This window comes from Balaenoptera ricei, chromosome 15 (assembly GCF_028023285.1).
Source record: "Balaenoptera ricei isolate mBalRic1 chromosome 15, mBalRic1.hap2, whole genome shotgun sequence".
NCBI classification, from domain to species: domain Eukaryota; kingdom Metazoa; phylum Chordata; class Mammalia; order Artiodactyla; family Balaenopteridae; genus Balaenoptera; species Balaenoptera ricei.
This window is the reverse complement of record NC_082653.1, coordinates 84,721,174-84,742,982: the sequence shown is the minus strand read 5'-3', so window position 1 is coordinate 84,742,982 and position 21,809 is coordinate 84,721,174. Positions and strand designations below refer to the sequence as shown.

Genomic DNA, 21,809 nt, shown 5'->3' with positions numbered 1-21,809 from the left:
CGTTTATTTACAAGCTTTACACTTTGTTGACGTGCACTCATCTCCAGAAAAGGAGAGGCTCCATTCTACACCAAAAAGCGGGAAGGCTGGATTTACTCTAAAATTTCTCGGGCCGAAGGGCGAAGGTTTGACTTTTAAATACGTTTCTTGATCTTTTTTCCCTGGGTGCACGTGCGAGGAGGACCTCCCGCCGCCGGGTTTTGTAGACTGGGAATTCGCCTGCCCCGGACCCCACGTCCGTCCCAAGGCTGCTCGGAGGCGGGGCGGGGCCGGGTGTGCAAGCCCGCGTCGCCCCCGGAGGGTCCCCTCTCACCCTCGCGGGGCCCCGGGCGGGGCCGAGCGCGTTCACGAGGGGTCCGGGCGGGTTCCCGCGGGCGGGGCCGCGCGGCCTCGGGCCCCGCCCACCGCAGCCGGGGGCGGGGTCTGCGCGCCACGTGACGGCGGCGCCGAGCGGCGAGCGCCCCGCCCCGCGGGAGGAGGCCCGGGCAGCGACCCGGTCCGCGCGCTGCTGGAGCTGCACGGCCGCCCGCGCGCTCCGCACCCGCGGCCCCTCGCCCGCCGGCCCCGGGCTCGCCGGCTGCGGGAGCGGCCTCAAGATGGACGAAGACGGCGGCGGCGGCGGCGGCGAGGGCGGCGGCGGTAAGTGTCGGAGGTGTGGCCGGCGCGGCTGGCGGCCTGGGGCGGGGGTCGCGGACGCGCCGGACCGGAGCGGGGACGGCCGGTCCCGGGTCGGGGGTCGGTGGTCCGGGTCCGCCTGAGAAGACCGGGTCTGGGCAGCGCCGGTGCCGGCTGGCGACCGCCGAGGCCCGCGGCGCGCGCCGGGCCCGGGGCCCGAGGAGGGGGTCCGGGGGCCCCGAGGCGGGGGCCGGCGGGGTCGTCGCGGAGCCCGGGCGAGGGTCCGGGACGAGGCCGGGGCTGCCCGCCGGCCGGGCCCTCCCGGAGGCTCGGTTCGGGGTTTGGGGGTCGCTCTCCCCAGGCGGGGGACCTTGGGGGCGACCTTCTCCGCCTCTGGTCGCCAAGGGCGTCCACGCCCTCCGGAGCCCAACCACCGGTGACGACCCTCCCCGCGTCTTCTCTCAGGTGGTGGGAAGCGGGGAGTCCACGGGAAACCGGGAGGGCAAAGTTTTGAATTGGGGATCCTCCGGGTCCAAGAAGGGTGGCTGGGGGGAGAGGGTTGAACGTCGTGACAGTTTTCTTGGCTTTAGGTCAGAAGTGGTCAGTGGGATCGTTAAATGAGGAGGGGGCAGCTAGAGCGCATGCATTTTATGAAATAGGGGAACGTTACGGAGTGAGCCAAAAATAAATAAATTTTAAAAAAGTCAGAGGAGCCGAGGGGTCGGAGTCAGGAGCTGCAGCCCGCCCGGAGGTGAGACCAGAAAACCAAGCTGTCCGTCTGACGCTCGGTCACCTTTTGCTAGAAGATTCGCGTTTGTTGTAAATTATTTAGTGGAATACAGATTACTGTTGTGTCATGATGCGAATTACGCCTTTAAAAGCGAATAACGTGTCTGTGTAGTGTCTGTGGATGGAGTGGGTCGTTGGCTTGGGAAGCAAAGGGTTAATACCCCTGTTTTACAGGAACACCCAAAGTTAAGGATCTCTCTCTGTTTTTGCTAAAGATCTCCTTTATGCTGACAGACGGAATCATCAGAATCCCTTGTAATAAGGGAGCATTTTAGAAAAAAAAAAAATCTTAATTACAGGCTGCGGAGCAGCTGCCTGTAAGAATCAGCAGTGTTGCATGCTTCAGGATGAAGTGGTTAATCAAGGTGCCTTCTAGCATTTAAGTGCTGCTCCGGGGGAAATGTTTGCGCCCCAAGAAGCGGTGGGGCTGGGATGGGGGGAAGTTGGCCCGAATCCTGGCATTTGTCGAGTTCAGTTCCCATAGTTGGAGCTAGGGGTAGCACTGTGGCACCGAGTGGGTGTGTTGTTTATGACGGAAAGTTGTGTGGAAAGGAGGAGCCCAGGTGCACACTCTCCTCCAGCCAGGCTGCTGTCTGAAGAACATAAGTGATGGATTCTCCGTGGACGCGGTGTTTCCTGCCTGTCACAATTGGGGTAACGGCACCGGCAGACAAGTGTCTCCTTTTTAGAAAACAAACAACTGTAATATTTAAACGTTTGACATTCGAGTCCAGGCAGCTGGCTGGCTTGGCGATTTCATTTGAAGGAGTTTTGGACTCTTGTCAGTTAAGGAATGTAGAAAACTTGAAGGTAAAAGCAGGTATAAAGATGAAAAAAGGAAGCCAGTATAGATCTTGAATACTATAGCGAAGGATAGTATTACCTCTCCAAAGTATCAAGACTTTCTTTGGGCTAATATAGCTTCTTCTGGGAATACAATCCTGAGATTTAAAAAAAAAAAAAAAAAAAAAAAAATCTCATGCACAGGAGCTGTGCATTAACGCTATTTATAATAGAAAATTGGAAACGACAGTGCCTAATAGGAGACTGGTGAGGTAAATTATGGGGAGTTTACTGGATGAAATATTTTACAACCATTAAAAATAAGCAGTTTTATATATTATGGTCTAAACAATGTGAAAACTGCTGATATTATGGATGTTTTATTTTCTCGGTTTTTATGTTTTCCAAGTTTCTGGAATGATGTATATTACTTTCAAATTTGGAAAAAAAAAACTTAAAAAATTTACCCTAATAAGACAACTGATAAAGTTTGAATAGGCAATAGATCAGATAATGGTATTGTATCAGTATTAAATTTCTGGGTTTTGATAATAAAAATAGAGAAAATATTCCTTTTCTTAGGAAATACACACTGAATTATTAAGGTATAAAGAAGTACAGGGCCTCAACTTACTGTCAAATGGTTCAGAAAAAAAAGTTTACACACACATGAAAAAATAGAGGGAGACAGAAGGATAAACATATGGGGCAAAATGTAAATACTTGGTGTATCTGGGTCAAGGGTATATTGGTGTTTCTTGTACAATTCTTGGAACTTTTCTGAATGTTTGAAATTATGTGAAATCATCTCTTCAAAAAAAAAATTACCCTGCAGTGGGAAAAAGGGTATGATTGTTTTTAAAGTATCATTTAATTCACTTCACTGGAACAGTCAACAGTGAACAGATATTTATTATCTACTAAAATGTCCCTGCCTCATTAAGCTTTATTGATATGGTTTATTAAATTCTTTCTTCCTTGCCTTATGGAAGACACTTTAAAATATGTTTGGCATTCTTAGAGTAAGTGTGTTTTTGAATAGATGGAAATCTTAGAGTTTTGAAGGAAGAGTCTTGTATATATATATATAGTGCTTGTCATATAAATTTGGTGTGCTTATATTTAACTCTTGATTGATGGAGGTTTTGAAGTTAACATACCTCTTTATGGTTCATTAGTTTTTATCACCATTTAGATTTCTAAAAATGCTTTGCTTTAAAATTCATGTTTTTAAAAATAAAGTTCAGCCCTTTGAAAGAGAATAGTTTCGCTTGCCAGTCATTTGCAAAACATAACTTTTTTGGGTATATTTTTAGAGTGTAGTACAGAACTCTGAACTGTATATGGGGAAGTCAGTTTCAGCTTGTTTACCAGAGAGGGTAAATAATCTATTCAAACAGTAGTTATGCCAGGGGCAAAAGAATTAAAGTATCTTTTTTGCTAATGTGTTGGTCCCCTTAGAAGACTTCAAAAAATGATTCCTGCTTGCTGTTTGGATACTTTTAAGTTTTTGTCCGGGGTATTACTGTTTGTTCTTTAACTGCAGGATTAGGAGAGAGGGTAGTGGTAGGAATGGGTGGAAGGCAGTTCTAAGCAGGAACACCTGGGGGGCACTAGATTACAAGAACACGCTGTTATTTATAATGTGTGCTGAGTGTAGTTAAGGTATCTTTCATTCCTTTGGGGCCTTGTTGCCTTTCAGTTTTTCTAGAACAGTTCTTGAGATATGTCTCTACTTGGAAGGTGACTGGCTAAGTTTGGCTCATTGCCACCATCCTAATGCTCAGTTTGGGGGTCTGTGTGACTGAACTTCCTGAATGGACCATCTGTGGCAGATGAGGTGAATAACTTTACTGATTTCCCCTCCCTCCTGCACCCCTCTCCCCCCCTTACCCCAATCAGCGTAGATGAGACGTAAGTCTGTGCTTCACCTGAAAAGCTGCTCCACCTCACCCAATAAAGTTAATATAAATTAAGGCCGGGCTGAGATCCCAGATCTTGCCTGTCAGGCCAGCGATAACCCCTACACTTGAAACCATCTGTGGGCGATAGGAGTGTAAATTAGTTACCACTCTTAAGGAGGCTACGCCAGCCTGTGTTTGGTTGGCTTGGATCCATTGCTTGCCCTTTGCCCGCAGAGGGACATTTCCCAGAGCCTGGGTCGGCTGGCTCGGGGCTAGGGGTGGCCAGTGGGAGCCGCTGGTGGGTGATTGGATGGCAGGAGGAAGGGAGAGGCCAGGTTATCGTCTCTGCTCGCATTCTGCCTTCAGCCGTGTGTCTGGCGGTCGGTCTCCTTTTGGCTCCAGCTCCTGCCCGTTGACTGAGCCCCTGAGCTTTGGAAGGACCTCCTCCCTGTGACCCTCCAGTTTAGAGGTGGTAGCAACTTGTTCCTCTTGCTAATCTCTGCATTGTCTTACCATTTCCTGTATGATTCTCAGCTTTTCTATTGTATGTGTAACCAATTCCTTGTTTTCAATTCCCTCTACTTCAACTCCTTGAGGGCCTTCTCTTTCTCTGGTTGGACCCCCGATAGATACAGGTGCCCTGGGCAGCAGCTTTTAGAATTACAAGCATGTACATCCTTGGACGCAGCAATACCAGTTCTAGGAATTTAACGTGTAGGTATATTTTTACATGCGTGAGATACCGTAGGTACACGATTATTCACTGCCTTGTTTGTAATAGTAAAAGATGGCGAATAACCCTAGTGTTCACTGCACGCTATGTACCCAGATGGCGATTGAAGTCGTGAGGCTGTATAAAGGAATGAGGAGGCTCCTTATGAACTAATAGGCAGAGGTTTCCAAAATATTTTACTAAGTTGCAGAAGCAAAGTGTAGGCAAATGTGCATTGTTTGTTACCATTTCTGTTAAATAGAAATAAAGGAAGTGGTTGCATATGCATGAAAATTCTCAGGAAGGCTAAGCAAGGAACTAATAACAATGGTTACCTGTTGGGGAGGGTGTTGGGAACCAAGCAGATGGGGAATGTCAGTGCCCGGGAAACTTCGCTCTATGCCTTTTTGTATTTTGCAATTCAGAAAAGCTTGTCCATCTCCACTGTTTCCCAAACTGGAAACCAGTTTCACAGAAAAATAGTATGCTAGTAAGAAAACACCCTTTTTGAGAGAATTTAAAAAATTGAATTATAGTTGATTTACAATGTTATGTTAGTTTTAGGTGTACAACAAAGTGATTCGATATGTTTGGACTTTTTGTATATTAAAATCAATGTAACATGTAGAAAGTTATAAAATTACTTATTTTTTCAGTCTGCATAGGAAATTAACTGCTTTCTTTGGAATGTTTAAAAAGTGACATGATAGGTGCTTTTAGGGTATGCTTAGAGTGTATTGTTTTCTAGAACATTTATTTATTCAACAAATATTGATAGCATCCCGACCAAATGCCAGGTCCTGTGCTTGGCGGAAGGGTGAATACAGTGAATAAAGCAGATGAATTTCCTGCGTTCCTGGAGCTTTTGTTTAGACGGGAGACTGAAGAAAAATGTAAACAGATGTATAAAGTCATTGCAAATTATGCTGATGTGTGAAAGGAAATCAACAAGGGGTTGAGGGGAGAGTTGGGGGCCTGTGGTGGGAGGAGTAGGTAGGGCCCGTAGCCAGGGGAGGCCTCTTGGAGGGAAAACTCTTTCAGGTGTGACCTAAAGGGGTCGAGGACCAGGCAGAGGCTGGGCCCGGGGCTTGGGGAAGCAGAGCGCCTCCAGAGGGCTGAAAGCTGCTGTGTGTGGTCTGAGCCGGCAGTGAACTGGGACGCTTCAGGCAGTTTGAGTAGGTAAGGAATTTACATTTTATTCTAAGTGCGTGAAGCCAATGAAGGGTTTTAAACTGGGGGATGACATTTGATTTATGTTTAAGTAATTGTAGCTAATATTTACACAATGGTCTCTGTGTCCAGTTCTGCCCCACCTGCTTTAGGGATCTTAACCTATTTACTTTTCGCAATAACCCTGTTAGGTACTTAACATGAGCACCATTTACGGATGACAGTGGACAACAGAGGCACAGGGAAGCCAAGTAACTTACAGCTAGTAAGTGGTGGAGCCGAGCTTTGAACCCAGGCGTCCTGGCTTCAGAGGCCACGTTCTTAAGCATTGGACACCCTGCCTTGTAAGAAGAGTGTCCTCGGCTACCGAGTGGGGAACAGAGTGGAGGAGGGGAAGAGAGGACGTGGGGATAGGCGCCAGTGAGGAGGGGTTCGGGTGGGAGTTACAAGGGCGAGGTGGATTGCGGGGGGGGGGGGGCGGCAAAAGTGAAGGGAAAGATCGGCGTAGGACAAACCTATATAAAAACTCACGGAAAAGTACAGAAAGCAATGAAACAACACGTTCCCATTACTCAGAATCCATGTAGTAGCTGTTAATGTTCTGTCCCATCGTTTAAGGTCTTTACAAAAAATAATTAAAGCATCTCAGGTAAGTGTCTCCATCCTAGCACCTGGCCGCATCGTTCTTCCCGTTGCTCGGGCGCAGATTTTGGGGCGGTCTTGCCCTTGCTTTGCCTTGGCCGTCCAGCGTTCTCGTTGCCGCTGCCCTTGTGCACGCAGCAGCCAGAGAAGCCTCTCTAAAGCAGAGGTCGTGTCACTCCTCTCCAAGTCGGCAGCGTCCTTGGCGTCCCTGCTGCCTGCAGTGTCGGGTCTGTGTGCTGTAGGCCAGGGGCCTACGCGCTTTTCCTGTAAGAAGGCCCGACAGCAGACGTTCTCAGCGGTGTGGGCCACACTTGGGCTCTCGCAAACCCTTCTTCTTGATGACCCTTTAAAAACATAAAAAAACGTTCTCACCTTGGGGCTGTCCTTGCCCCTGCTCTAGTCCCCTGTGGTCTCTGATATTTCCCCCCACTTTTGTCACCACGCTGGTCTCCTTGCTGTTCCGTGAACTTGCCAAGCGCTGCCCACGGTGGTTTCCCCTTAGGTATCTGCGTATGTGCTTGCTTGCTCCCTTTAGGTTTCTGCTCGCACGTCTCCCTGCCACAGAGGCCTTCCTCCCCCAGCCTGTCTCAAGTAGCAACCCACTGTCCCCTTTCCCAGCCTCATTTTTCCTCTTGGCTCCTAGCGCTCCTCACCTGCTACATACCTGTTCATCGATCGTCTCTTCTCTCTTAGAACGTAAGTTCTGTGAAAGAAGGAATGGCATCTGCTTTTAACCACTGCTGTGTCTCCAAGACCTGAGACCTCGCGTGGAATAGGCCTTCAGGAAATACTTGTTAATAAGTACTGAGTAAAGTGGAGCTCGCTCCTGTCGAGCAGTTCTGGTCCTGTTCCCCTTCCTTTCTTTTGTATTTCCTAAAGGCAGCCATGGTGAATGTGATGTGGGCCCTCTGGAATAGTTTTCATACTGGAATGTGTATGTGTGTGTGTCTGTAAGCAATATATGGATCTCTTTTTGGTTTGTTTAAAAAATTATCAAAAAATGGCATCATACTGTGTGTAATGTTCTGCAGCTTGTGTTTGAGGTTATCCATATTATTATGTAGAGACCCTGTTTGTTTCATTTAACTGCCATAACCTTTTATTTTTCTTGTCCTGCCTTGGACCCTTATGTTGATTTTACATTGTTGCAAAGAATACCAAGGCTCCTCTCCTTTTACAAACTGTGAAAGTTTCTCTTGAGTATCTCTCTAGAATCGCAGTTGTGGGTTATAGGTGTGCGTTTGTTTCGCCAGATGCTGGCACGTTGCTTTCTCACTAGGTGTATTATCAGCGTCATAATCAGCTCTTGGCATTTGTTAGACTTTTAAGTATTTGCCTATCTCCTGGGTAAGAAATGATGTACCGTTATAATTTGCATTGCTTTGCTAGATGTATTTTGGAGGATCAAATGGGCATACTGACAGCTGGGAGGTTAAAGGCGAAGGAACTGCAGGAATCAGAGATGACTCCTAGGTTTCTGGCCCACGTGACTGTGGGTGGTGCTGCTTCAGGAGAAGGGGAGTCTTGAGAGAAAACCATTTGGAGGGCTCATTTGTTTTTTGTTGAAGATGTCATTATTTTGTCCTCACTTTTGAAGGGCATTTTCCCTGGGTGTACAGTTGTAGGTTAGCAGGTTAATTACTTGCAGTGCTTTGATGTGTCAAGTCATTGCCTTCTGGCTTCCATTGCTTCTGTTGAGAAATCAGCTGTATCAGTCTTGTTCTATTGAAGATAGTGTGTCTTTCTCCTCCCCTTTGGCTGCTTTTAAGATTTTTCTCGGGACTTCCCTGGTGGTCCAGTGGTTAAGACTTCTCCTCCCAATGCAGGGGGTGCGAGTTTGATCCCTGGTTGTGGAGCTAAGATCCCACATGCCTCGTGGCCAAAAAACTAAAACATAAAACAGAAGCAGTATTGTAACAAATTCAATAAAGACTTTAAAAATGGTCCACACCTCACACACACACACACACACAAAAAAAACCTTTAAAAAAAAAAAAAAGATTTTTCTCTTTGCCTTTGGTTTTTAGCTGTGTTATTGTAAAGTGTCCAGATGTGGTTTTCTTTGAATTTATTCTTATTGGGATTGGTGGTTCTTCTTCTTGTTGGTAGTGCTGTGACAAGACTTAATCTTAAATTAGATTTGGAGAAATCTTGGCCACTATCTCTACATTTACTACTTTCGCTGCATTTCCTGTCTCTTCTCCTCTGGGACACTAATTACCTTTTCATTGTGTCCTGTATATCTCTTTGACTTTTCTTCTATTCTCATCCTTTTGATCTCTCCATGCTTCACTCTGTATATTTTCTCCTGATCTTCATTCCAGGGCATCAATCCTTTCTTCATCTCTCTCTAATCTGCTTTTAAACCCATCTGTTGAGTTCTTAATTTCAGTTATTGCCTTTTTCAGTGTTCTTGATTCTTTTATTAGATTCCAATTTTCTGTTAAAATTTTTCGTCTTGTCCAGTGAATTTCTTTATTAGTTATTGGTGTCTGATAACGTCAATATTTGGACATCCTGTGAATATATTCTGTTGTCTATTTTACCCTTGGTTTTCAGTCTGTGATCTTGATTCTAGATTGCCTGTTAAGCTTTAGTTAAATTCTAGACGATGTGCATGAAAAACTGTAGAGGTAGTTTGAGATTATCTTCTTTTTTTTTAAATTTCATTTATTTATTTATTTATTTATTTATTTTTGGCTGTGTTGGGTCTTTGTTTCTGTGCGAGGGCTTTCTCTAGTTGCGGCAAGCGGGGGCCACTCTTCATCGCGGTGCGCGGGCCTCTCACTATTGTGGCCTCTCTTATTGCGGAGCACAGGCTCCAGACGCGCAGGCTCAGTAATTGTGGCTCATGGGCCCAGTTGCTCCACGGCATGTGGGATCTTCCCAGACCAGGGCTCGAACCCGTGTCCCCTGCATTAGCAGGCAGATTCTCAACGACTGCGCCACCAGGGAAGCCCCGAGACTATCTTCTTCAAGAGAGGCTTCTGGCAGGCAGTTAGGGTGGGGTAATAATCACTTTAACATTGTGAGGGTTGGTCTCTCTCTGGTTTACCCTTCTCCCAGGGTATAGCGCTTTGGTGGTCCCAGCTGAAAGCTCGGGGTGTTTACCAGGGCCTCTTCTACTTGGCAGCCCCTGAATTCTAATTTTGTCCCCCCAGTCCCATCAGACTGCTGGAGATTCTGTTGACCTCATATTCTATTCTCAACTACTTGTCTCTGCTTAGCTTCCTGGCCTTTGACTTTCTGCTGTGAATTGGCAAATGTCTCGAGGAGAAGAGTGGCTCAGATGATTGGGCTCACCTCTCTGCACCTTCTCTCTGGGATCCTGGCCTCCTAGGTCCTCACTGCATTGGTAGCTCTCTGATACCTTCAGACTGTTGTTTCTTATAATTTGCTCAGCTTTTTTAGTTGTTCTTGGCAGAAAGGTTGTCTGCAACAAGCTGGTCAGCTTTTACTGGAAACAGAATCTTAGGAATTCAGTTTTGGTGTTTAAAATCGGACTTTTTTGTGAGATGTCCTGGTAGAGATGGTAGGAAGATGCTTAGCTATGTGGTCTGCTGCTTAGAAGAATGGTCTGGATAGGAGATAAACATTGGGAAGATTTAAATTCTTCTAATTTAGGGGAATGGGTGAGAGATCACTTAGGGGAGAGAGTTGAGAGAGAGGAGAAAAATCCCAGGACTGCAGACAACCCAGAAAAGGAGACCGAGAAAGGGTAACCAGTGAGGTCGAGGAAACCTTGAAGGTTGTGTGGCATTGCAGGAGGGAGGAGCGCTTTAAGAAGAGGGAGTGTTCAGCTCGGCCGAATGCTCCCGAGAGATGGACTAAAATGAGGATGGACAAGTGTCTACAGGGTTTGGTGTCTTTAAAAAAAAGTTTGGTGAAAGGTGGGGAGCAGGCTAGACTGGAGAGGGCTAAGGCGTGAATGGGAGAGATTTTTCCTTGCTGAAGGAGAAGCCTGGGCTGTGGCCCTTCCCTAGAAGTTTGCTGTGTGGCGAGAATAGAGGGAAAGCGTCGGGGGTGGTGAGTGGCGGGGAGCTTAGGGAGGGAAATGTGGGTTTGTTTTGCAACTAAGCGTTTCTCAAGTTAAGTCCTTCTGATAGAGGACCAACAGTAATTCATCAGGTGAGTTAGAATAGTAATGCCGTTTGCACGCTCACACTCTTAGTGTAAATAACTTTGGGAGAGAGAAATTATTTTTTAAAGGTTATTGGCACGTCCTTCGGGAAGCAGGTTTATCAATTTGTAGTGGAGGATTATTGAAACTTCTGAAGTGAAATGAAATGAAAAAATAGGTTTTACCAAAGGATCCTAAAAGCTGCGTAAAGCATATTAAATATTTTGAATTTGTGGGAAAATAGTAAATCATTTAAATGAGAGTAGAAAATACATGACTCTCCATCCTGATATTGAAGTTAATCAAACAAACTTTTTATAGTTAATGTCAGCTCCCCAGTCGGCATGATAGAATAGACATATGAGAGATCCCGTAGTGTTTTATAACGTGACTGCGACAACTCAGCAAGCATTTATTTTGGGTAAATATCTTTCAGTATTCTGTAAATATTAGAAAAGACTCACCTGAGTCAATTTAGTTGGCTAAGAATATTTTGTGATTTACTTTGATAGAGCAGATTTACTCTTTTTGCTGACTTAATGTCACCAGGACCACTGTGCAAATAGGGGAAAATAAGTTCCTGTCTTAAACTTGCAACAGGGCTATTTTTAATCACTGTACTCTTCTTTGGAACAACTTATTCCTGTAATTAATAAATAAAAATGGCAGTTTGCTATAAAACCAGACATTTTAATGATGATTGAAAAGTATTTCCCAATATCTAGCTAATTAGTGAGTTTTTTTTTCGGTTTTCATCCAGATGTTTGGCAACATGTAGACACAGCCTTACTGCAATTTTCTAATTCACTTTCATGGGAACATATAATATTCCCCGTTTATCTTGGACAGCAGAGTTTCCTTTTTCTTTGGACAGATACATATGAAACACATGCTCTTCGAGTGGAGTTTTGTGGTCCTCTGAGAATTCTCTGAAGGAGGAAATGGGTTGACCTATTTGGTTGCTATGAAGTAAAAACAATCTTGTTTTCATTTTTTTTTTCATGAACATCTGGGTTGCATTTATTTTACATTCTGGAGGTTCTTTAAAACCACAATTCGATAATACGAGGCTTCATTAAAACAGTCACTATTTAGCTATTTCTATAGTTAATTTAGTGCTAGGGTGGCTGATAGACTTTTTAAAATATTAAAAAAAGTTTCCCTTTCTATAAAATGTAACTTTTAAATACCAACCCTTGATTTTAAACCATAAAATGGGATCTAGATATTTTGGGGCGGCAGGGGAAGGGTCGCTCAGCTGGTTTATTTCTCTGTTGCCCGCTGCCGTTCAGGCTGGCCTTGTGGTAGGGCTGAATTCGAGTCTGTAGCAGGCCATCGTGCTCCCCATCACAAATCCATCCTCCCTTCCTTCCTTGCTTATTTAACAACCCTGATTTGTGCAGATAATCTGCCCATTGTGAAGGGACCTTATCACCACGAGGAAGTGAATCTTAAATGGTCTAAACCAGGTAAGGTAATCCCGTTTTCCTTATTGACTGTGTAAGCTAAATCTGGCCAATGAGCTGTGAAGGGCAGTTTGCAGGGGGACTTCTTGGAAGGGTATCTTCCTTCTTGGAAAAATACACAGGGAAGAAACAGTTCCTCTTCTTACGATGGCCTTTGTTGGGCCTGGGTGGGTAGCCAGCTTACATTCACGATGTCCCTGAAGTCCGTCCAGTTCCAGGCCCCCATGCTGAGGATGATCTGCTGGACCCTTGGCGGAGTTGCTGGGCTTCACCCACTGGGGAGCCCCCCCCCCCCGCGTCTCCACGTGTCCTGTCCTATGTGACTGTAAATACCTGTCTTGTTCCAGGGCTGAGGAGAAGTGGCTGGAACCAGGGGCTGCGGGGTTGTCTGATACTGGCTGGAGCGGTAGGCGGGTTTCATTCTCTTATTTATTAAGAATAAGGATCTCATCTTGGCCATTGAGGGCCAAGAGGAAACCTCTTCTCTCTGCCACACGTGTTCCCTGGGTGTATATATTTATTCCTTTAAGAACTGAGCTAGGTTACACTTTCTTTTTGAGATTAACACTTTCTGCTACTTTGAATAAAGCGAAATATATTTTCACATGCTTGTAAATTCATTAACAGTTTCATTTGGCACATCCTTATGACTACATTTCTTTATTTTTTATCATTTTTAAAAATTTATTTATTTATATATTTATTTTTGCTGCATTGGGTCTTCATTGCTGCACCCGGGGTTTCTCTAGTTGCGGCGAGCGGGGGCTACTCTTCGTTGCGGTGTGCGGGCTTCTCATTGCGGTGGCTTCTCGTTGTGGAGCACGGGCTCTAGGCACACGGGCTTCAGTAGTTGCAGCACACAGGCTCAGTAGTTACGGCACTTGGGCCCTAGAGCTCTCGGGCTTCAGTAGCTGTGGCACATGGGCTCAGTAGTTGTGGCTCATGGGTTCTAGAGCGCAGGCTCAGTAGTTGTGGCTCACGGGCTTAGTTGCTCCACAGCATGTGGGATCTTCCCAGACCAGGGCTTGAACCCGTGTCCCCTGCGTTGGCAGTTGGATTCTTAACCACTGAGCCACCAGCGAGGTCCATGACTGCATTTATTTTAACACAGAAATATTTTAAAAAATGCAGTAGTCGGAAGTGGCAGGCATTGGCCATTTAATATTCTGTTAGAAGACAGGACTTCCTTTTAGCTCTTTTTGGAGAGGAAATAAAATGATCAAGCATGTCCTTTTCCAAGTTTCAGTAATTAGATTAAAATTTTTTTGAATTGAGACAGGCAAATGAATTCATTTTTGTTTGTATTAGAGTATGGGAAAATGGGAGGATTTCAGTGACTTTTAAATGTTTGGCCTGTTCACACGATGAGGCTGTATTTCCCGAGTGTGGGAGGACAAGTGACTGCAGACTTTGATTCAGTATGTGATGCCCTCATGAGAGCAAGAACCATCTTGAGGATAAAATGACGCCTTTCATTGCCTGTGTAACGAGAATCTTAATGCTAGATAATTGTTCTTCTGAAGCATTGCGTTTCCCCAGGAATCACAGAGTATCTGCTGTAGATTCCCCAAAGTCACGTGTTTCTAAAGCTTAGCCTTTTCATTTAAAATAGTGGTTAAGCTGTGTGCTGGTCAGATGGTTACTATGATGTTTTTATTTTGACAAAAGAACATCACATGCCTTCTTCCCTCCTTCCTGTGGGTCAGACTGGTCTTTGGGTGCTCAGAATCTTGCTCACAAGAGGAGTCCGGAGCGCGTGTCCCACGCTCCTCTGGCAGCCCTTGTGGTGGTTCTGCCTCACAGATGCCCAGCAGTTTGGCTGGACGTGCAGAACATGATTATTTTTTTAACCTGGAAAGAACATAAGCCGAGATGTTCCCCCTGGGCTCTGCTGCTGTCAGTGCTTAGACATTTGGCTTTAGGATTTCAGTCCCTGGTACCTTCGGGCGGGCTCCATCCTTTTCTCCTCCAGCGGAGGGGCGTCTGAGGCCTTTCTTTCCTCATATCTTCCTGTCCAGTGTTATGATCCTGACAAAGAGCAGACCCTCCCGCATGTAGAGACGACAAAGACTTCCAGAAGTCTTCTGGCTACTTCTGCATTTGAAATCTTATCTCCCTTTTCTGTTTGACCTGTGAAAATTCGAGGTAGGGTAAAAAGAATTGCACTCTTGAGAGGAAAGCCTGCACCTGGAAATGTGGTGCAGGCCTGCGCAGCAGTACTGAGTCGGGGGCACGCCCTCAGCCCCACTCGGTGGCTGGTCGCTGGCCCCAGCTGTCTCCCTACGTCTGGAAGCTCTCTAGTCACGTGAGCTTGGCTTGGGCGGTTTTATCTTGGTTTTAGCAGTCAGGAGACAGATGGGTGACTGGGAATTTCAGGAACAGATTTGACAGGAGAGCCATTTCCTTAATTAAAGAGTTGTAAATTGACAGTCAGGGCCAGTCCAGCTTTCACTAGTTAGAGATGAAAGGCCAAGCTCAGGTGGTAAAACTAACCTGATCATCTCCCCCCAGTGCTAGAGAGGGGAGTCTTTTAGTGTAAACCCTTCATTTTATGAGACCGTTTCTGCATGTTTTATTGAAGCTCTTTTCCCCTACTGTCCCTAAACATGCCCCCCCTCCCCGCCCCCCTCCATTTAGAGACCGTTACTTTCATCCATTTATTGGAACTGGGAGCCCCAGGACGGCCCAGCGCTGTGGTGGACGGCCCTCCTTGTCCTCGGCCGTGCCTCCTCCCGGCGGGCTGTGTCGGGATGGACCGTGCCGGAGAGAGCCACACAGCTACCCCTTCCCAGACAACCTCAGTCCCGTGGGATTGGAGAGGCCCCCTTCCCCCTTGTGATCTCTGGGGATTAAGATTTCAGAATTTTTGCCTGTTTGTTCTATCAGGTCAGCCATAGAAGGATGTTTCAGACAGTTTCCTCGGCTCAAGGCAGAAGATAGTCAGCTGTGATGTTAGTGGTTTGTTCTGAGAATCTGAGACTCTTAGAGAGGTTTGCTTAGACATTTGAACTGGTTGTTATTTGTTGTTGACGTATTTTTAAGCAAATATATGCAGCTGTGGTACCTCTAGCCTTGATTGTGTAAATTACTTAATCTCCTAGAGCTTCAATCTTCCCGTATGTAAAATGGACATTGAAAAACCCAAGTGAAGTTATTTAATGAAAAGTTTATCAAAAATCCCCAATAAACAGCAGGCATTTGAAACCTTTTGTCGTCAACATAGTCAGCCCCTTGCCCACCCTTAGAAGCACAGCAGAGCGAACTGGAAGATGTTTTGTGTTTGGGTTTGGGAATAACTGATGATTGGCAGTATGACTGTTGTTTCTTTTCTCCTCCAACTTGGTATATTGAAAATTTTCAAATCTACAGAAAAGTTGAATAGTGCAGTGAATACCCGTGTATCTTTAACCTAATTGCTAGCATTTTTGCCACATTTGCCTTATCTCTAATATGTACTACTTTTTTTTTTTTTTTGGCTAACCCGTTTGAAAGTAAGTTACATATAGTATAACACTTTATCCTTAAATACTAAATAGCATTCATCTCCTAAGGACGTTCTCCTACTTAAACACAACCATTACCATACTTAAGAGAACTAATAGTAATTCCATACTATCATTTCACATGTAGTCCAAATTCTGCTTTCCCCAATTTTTTCTCAAGATGTTTTTTATAACTATTTTTCTTATCTACCTAGGTTCTCATCAGGGTCTACACCTTGTATTTAGTTATGTCTCCTGAGTCTTAAAAAAAATTTTTTTTTCCAGTGACTGACTTTTTTAAAGAGTCCAGGCTGGTTGCCTAATATCATTACTTGAATCCTATAGTCTAGATTACATATATGAAGAGAAGAGAGGAGTGCTTTGGTTTCTTTAATGTCATTTTTAAATTATAAGTATGTTAAAATCATCTGCTTGATTCAAGGTCAAAGTCCCATTCATTTTTCTTGTCCTTTGGTAAATGTGGATTAGATTGGTGACCAAAAGGAGTTACTAAACAGCTCAGATGTCAGTGGAATATGTGCGTGGGCGAACTTGGAACAAATATACACAGTGGTTGGTTAGGCCTGCCCGCATATGGAGGTGATTAGTTATCTGGCTTAACATAGTAAGGATTTTATTTTAATATTGGCCATGGTTTTACAAAGAAACGAACTTTAGAACTGGAAAACTTAGTAAGACAAACTATATTTACATAATACAGAAGAGATGCCTTTGCTGCCAGAACCTTGGAGGAAGAGCAGACCTTTTAACTCCCAGGAAGGAGTCTTTTTCTTCTCCCCTTCCCTCAGCGCCTTCCTATTGGCTTTAAACGTTTTTGAATTTCAGCTGCAGCTGAGACTAATACAGGATCCAGCTGTAACTTCTTTGTTGTTGTTAGTCTATCCGGTGATGGTCATAGCAAGCTCATTGTATGAAAATTCAATAAAGGAAAGGGCAGGGTGGGAAAAAAAATGACACTCTACAGAAGTATTCAAGAAGCAGGACCGGATCCAGGAGTCTCCCTTTCAGACCCACCCTGAAGTGTTCGTTCTGTTTGTGACGAGTCCAGTAGGTGTTTTAGTCTCTCCCTTTTGATCGTGTTAGGTATACAGCCATGTAACCAGAGAACATGCATGAGGCTGACGTGTTGTTTTCGGGATTGGGGGGAGGGCAGAAAATAGTACCTGTGAGAACCCAGAGGACTGAGCCCTCCCCTTGTACAACGGGGCAGGGACTCCTCAAAGACCCGTCCGCACTCCTGTGGAGGTGGCAGCCGTCTGTGAAAAGAGGCGTTCTCTTTGCTTAGATCTGTTCAGTAGAACTCATAGTTATGCGTTTACCAGAGAGCAAGTAAGTACAGAATCAGCAGTTCAATAAAATTAAACTTCACATTTGCATGTCTGCTTCGAAGTAATTCCTATAAAAGCTTTGTATCTCTGGTCAACTCTGTCTTACAAGGACCAAGTACATATCATCACCCTGTAGCTGAAGATGGATCGTGTGTTTTGAAACAGTTTTTGTGATAAACGTAATTATCATACCGCTAGTGATTTTCACATGCTTGTGTATCTTGAACATTTTGTTTTCCTTTTTTTATGTTAAGGAGGTCACATTTCTCAGATTTCTTCTAATTGTAGCCAGACATCCTGTTTGGGGGCAAATCGAGACCAGCGCTGCCTGTGAAGGAATCACGCGGTTCTGTAGTGATCTTCCGGGTTGTTGTTTTTGGATTTGATTTTATGGACAGGTTTCCTTGAAATTCTGTACTCTAGTTTTAGATGATCTCTTTACCTTTCTGTGGTTCAGGGCATCAGTAGTAAATATAGTATTTAGCACAGAAATATCATTGAATGTCTTAAGGCTGTATGAACTTTATAGGAAAAATAAACCAGTGACACTTCAGTGGATATAAGAGTATAAGAGTTGGGTACTACTTAACAAATTTAAGGGAGCTTTGTTCTGTTTCTCAGGTCACTGCTGTATCTGTACCAGCAGGAACGATATTTTGAAGAATCCTTACCTGTTTTACACTAGGACAGTTCAGTCTCCTGGGTCCCCGCAAGTTACTATTTTCTGTCTCCCACTGAAAGGAGTGTTTTCGCGACCCTTCAAGAGACTTCCTACCAGTCTCCTTTACTTCTCTCCTGTCCCAGTTTTACTCATAGTCTTGGGGTTTTTTTTAAACTTAAGAATAATCTGGTAGCTTCTTAGATTTATAAATGATTGGTTTGCTGCTCTGTACAGCATCAGAGACCCTGTTCTCCTGAAGTACTGTTTGATCTAATGAAGGTGTTGCAGCAGTGAGCCTGATTTGGTAATAAAGTACCTCTTCTTTTTTTTTTTTTGGGAAATTGAACTATCATTTATATAACATTATATTCACCCTTTTATTTATTTAAATTGTTTTAGGTTTTGAAAATTTTTTCAAACTTCATTTTTTCAAATATCCTTCTGCTGATTTTACTTTTCCTTTTTTTTTTTTAACTTTTCCTTTTTTTTAATTGAAGTATAGTTGATTTACAGTGTTGTATGTGTTTCTGGTGTACAGCAAAGTGATTCAGTTATACATATATATATTCTTTTTCATATTCTTTTCCATTATGGTTTATTACAGGATATTGAATATAGTTTCCCATGCTATACAGTAGGACCTTGTTGTTTATTTTATATGTAGTAGTTTGTATCTGCTAATCCCAAACTCTGGATTTATCCCTCTCCACCCCGACGCCCTTCCCCTTTGGTAGCAAGTTTGTTTTCTATGTCTGAATAGTCACCCTTTTAAAGAATACAAGTGAGTGGTTTTTAGTATTGTATATTCACAAAGTTGTGCTACCATCACCTAATTTTAGAACATTTCATCACCTCAAAAAGAACCCTGTCTCCATTAGCATAATTCTCCGTACTCTGCCCCCGGTAACCACTCATCTACTTTCTGTCTCCATGGTTTTGCCTGTTCTGGACAATTCATGTAAATGGAATCAGGTGCCCTGTGGCCTTTGGTGTCTGGCCTCCTTCGCTGGGCAGGTTCATCCACATTGTAGCATGATTCCATTTTCCAGGTGCGTCCACATCCTGACATAACTCAGTGTAGAGCGCCTATACTTTTCCCGTGAGTGCAGGGGAGACTTGGATTGGTTTTGGTGTTGGGAGAGATTTTACTCACCTCTGTCACATGGTTGAATCCGTGGTTTGTATGCCGTCTTGAAGGTTTTTAGGTTTGCATGTGTTTCTTCTCATTGAGAAAGTTGAAGTTCATTTTCAACCTTTGCACTTGAAGGACTAAATTGAAGCCTTACTGTCCTAATACCTTAGTTTATAACGTCTGTACTGTTGTGCACCCAGAGCAGAACCATGTCGTCTGTAGAAAATTTTTACTCTGAAGACCAATATATGGGTTCAAGAAACCGAGTTTCCCAGGGAGCTGTACTGAACTATGTTAATAAAAGCAGGGAGAATCTACTGGTCGGGGATCCAGTGAGGCTTTGCCACTGTGATCCCAGCGGTGGACACATGAGACCAGAATTTCATCCTCTGTTCACCTTGAAATCCCAGAAAACAATAAAAAAGGAAGCGATAGGAAACTCCGAGCAGCAGAGAGACTGGGAAAGGGACCTTTACCGGAGGAGAGTTTTTTTTTTTTTTTTTTTTTTAAACAAACCTTCGGAAGAAACAAGAAATTGGAACCTATAAACAGATAAAACAGAATGCAGATCGCGAGTGAGCGCGCGGGGCTCCTGGGCAGCCCCCTGAGCTGAGCGAGCGTGGACGTGCACGTAGACTCGGGCTGCTGCCGTCCCCGGGAGGCTCTCCCCTTCTTCTCTCTCTTCTTCTTGTTGCTGCTGTGTTTTTTTTTTTTTTTTTTTGGCCGCACCATGTCGCTTGTAGGATCTTAGTTCCCTGTCCAGGGACTGAACCCAGGCCCATGGCAGTGAAAGTGCTGAGTCCTAACCACCGGACTGCTAGGAAATTCCCACCGCTCCCTTCTTGTTTTGAGGCAGGCAGGTGATAGCATTTTACCATCAGGCAAATATTTCTTTATGGAGATAGCATTCTCTGGGGGAGAATTGGATCTCCCTGGGTAGGTACCAGCACCCCAAGTGAAGCTTTTTTTCTTCTGTCTTATGGGGGCTTTTCAACCTAAAGGTTGCTGCCCTGACTTTTCATCCCAAGTGAAACCTGCCAGGGATAGAACACAGTGAACATTCCCATTCAGGACAGAAGTCAGGCAAGAGAAGGTACTTAATCCAGTGCTGGAGGAAGCCACGCGGCTGCATCTCCCTTGTAAAAATGTCCAGACAGCAGCAGCCTCCAGACAGATGGGGAAAAACTGACAACATGGAAGAGAAAATTTAATACATTTTTATAGCGGGAATAGCTGACCCGCAAAGAGAGAGCGTTCAGAAGATAGAAGAACACCTAAAAAAAAGGATCCTTGAAGACTCGAGGGAAGATGTGACTTGAGCACTAGCGTTTGTCTGACTTCTACCTCCCTTCTTCCCTTGAATCACTAGGTCCTGATGGAAGTGATTGAGGGGGGAAAAAAAAAAAAGTGTAAAAAATGAATGGGGAGAATCGGGATCAGGGTGAAGAAATACCAAGTGCTGACTCATGACTCTTTCCCTGGAGCTCAGTGCAGGGATAGAAGTGTAAGAGGACATGCTATCGCCTCTGCTAACGTGGGGGCGAAGAGGGTACGTGAGGCCACGTGGCTGCAGGCGGCTGGGGTGGGTTGGCCGCCGCGCAGCGGTGGTGCTCGGGCAGCTGTGCCCGGAGGCCGGAGGACACACGCGGCTGCACAATGCTCAAGGCTAGTGGGGCGTCCCCCTCCCCCGGCTCTGCAGCTGTCCTCCCCGGTGCAGTGGGAGCACCCCAGCTCTCTGGATCGGAAGCCCTGCCAGATGGAGAATGATGTACAGAAACTAGGTCACAGAACCAACATGACAGATTCACAGAGAAGCTGGACCACCCATGAATGGGTGATGCAACTTCGTGTGCATCAGCCCTTCCGCTTATGGACTTAGTCGGGAAGAAAAAGCCCACCAAACTCAGCACCCTGAGGAGTACCAGACATTGTTTTGGGGGGCAAATTGCACCTGAATATCACTGTTCAACGATAAATAAAACCAGCATGTTGCCAAAATAAAATAAGGGAGGGGGCTATATGCTTTTTGAGGCAGAGGAAAAGTGTAATTTTGAAGAAGACTAATCATAGAAACTATAAGTAAATTTCAGGTTGAATCTGCTTTGTGTTGTTTTCTAATAAAAGTCAAGGCATACTCTGAAACAAATGATTGAAAGAGGAGATAAGGCAACAGGCAGATAAAGTGAAATAAATGAGCTGAGAGGAAGAAACAGTAATGATACTAAATGCATTTGCAGGAAGAGCATCATTTCCAATGTAACAAGTTAAATTAGTGCTGTGATCTAAATAAGTTGTTCCTGAAGAAACTACCAAAACAAGTAGAACAGAAACAGTAATCAGAGATACGATGGAAAAACGTATCTTTGAGCTGAAAAAACAACAGCTGCTTCTGTGTGTTGAAAGGACTCATTCTGCTAAGGTGAAATTAGTGGAAAGAGCAACTGTGTGCTGGTGAAATGTTTAAATTTCAAAGATAAAATACCTTACAAGCAGCCAGTCAGAAGAGAGAGAGAGAAGAAAAAAAAAAAAAGGCTACCTAGAAAGAAGGAAAAATCAGGATGATTTTAGGCTTTACTGCAACATTGCCACAAGATAGTAGAGCGGAGGCTGAGAGTTTTGTGGCTGAAAGGTTGTAACCAAAAATAAAATAAAAAAATAAAAGGTTGTAACCAAGAGTTAAATAATTACACTGATTGCTGTTCCTCTGTGAAGGCAACAAACAGATGTTCTCTAAAGGTACAGAAGTCAGGCCTAGCACCCTGCCTGCGGTTGGAGCTCACCCTGCCTTTGCACTTAAGAATTGAGAGGCAGTTTGTTTCCTTAGTCCTTATTCTTTTTCTGCTACCTGTACCTAATATCCTCCTGACAGACCAGCTGTGAATTTTTCTTGAAAAAAAAAAAAAAAAAAAAAACTTTTTCAAAGGTAAATTCCAGTCTGCTAAAAGATTAATTAAAATAACTCAGGAAGGAGAAAGTTGGGATAT

The 21,809-nt window shown here is 44.6% G+C and overlaps 1 protein-coding gene across 3 annotated transcripts in view; it reads left to right on the top strand.

Moving 5' to 3' along the window:
- Nucleotides 1–533: 533 nt before the first annotated feature.
- CYTH3 (cytohesin 3) overlaps nt 534–21,809 on the top strand; it is a 92,974-nt gene continuing 71,698 nt past the window's right edge. For 2 of the 3 annotated variants that reach the window (XM_059896266.1, XM_059896265.1), the window contains exon 1: nt 534–639. In XM_059896266.1, the coding sequence (XP_059752249.1) occupies nt 597–639 (43 nt within the window). In that variant the 5' untranslated portion in view covers nt 534–596. Of the gene's footprint in view, nt 640–4,484; nt 4,561–21,809 lie in introns of those variants that run through there. The other variant, XM_059896267.1, reaches the window with a different exon arrangement.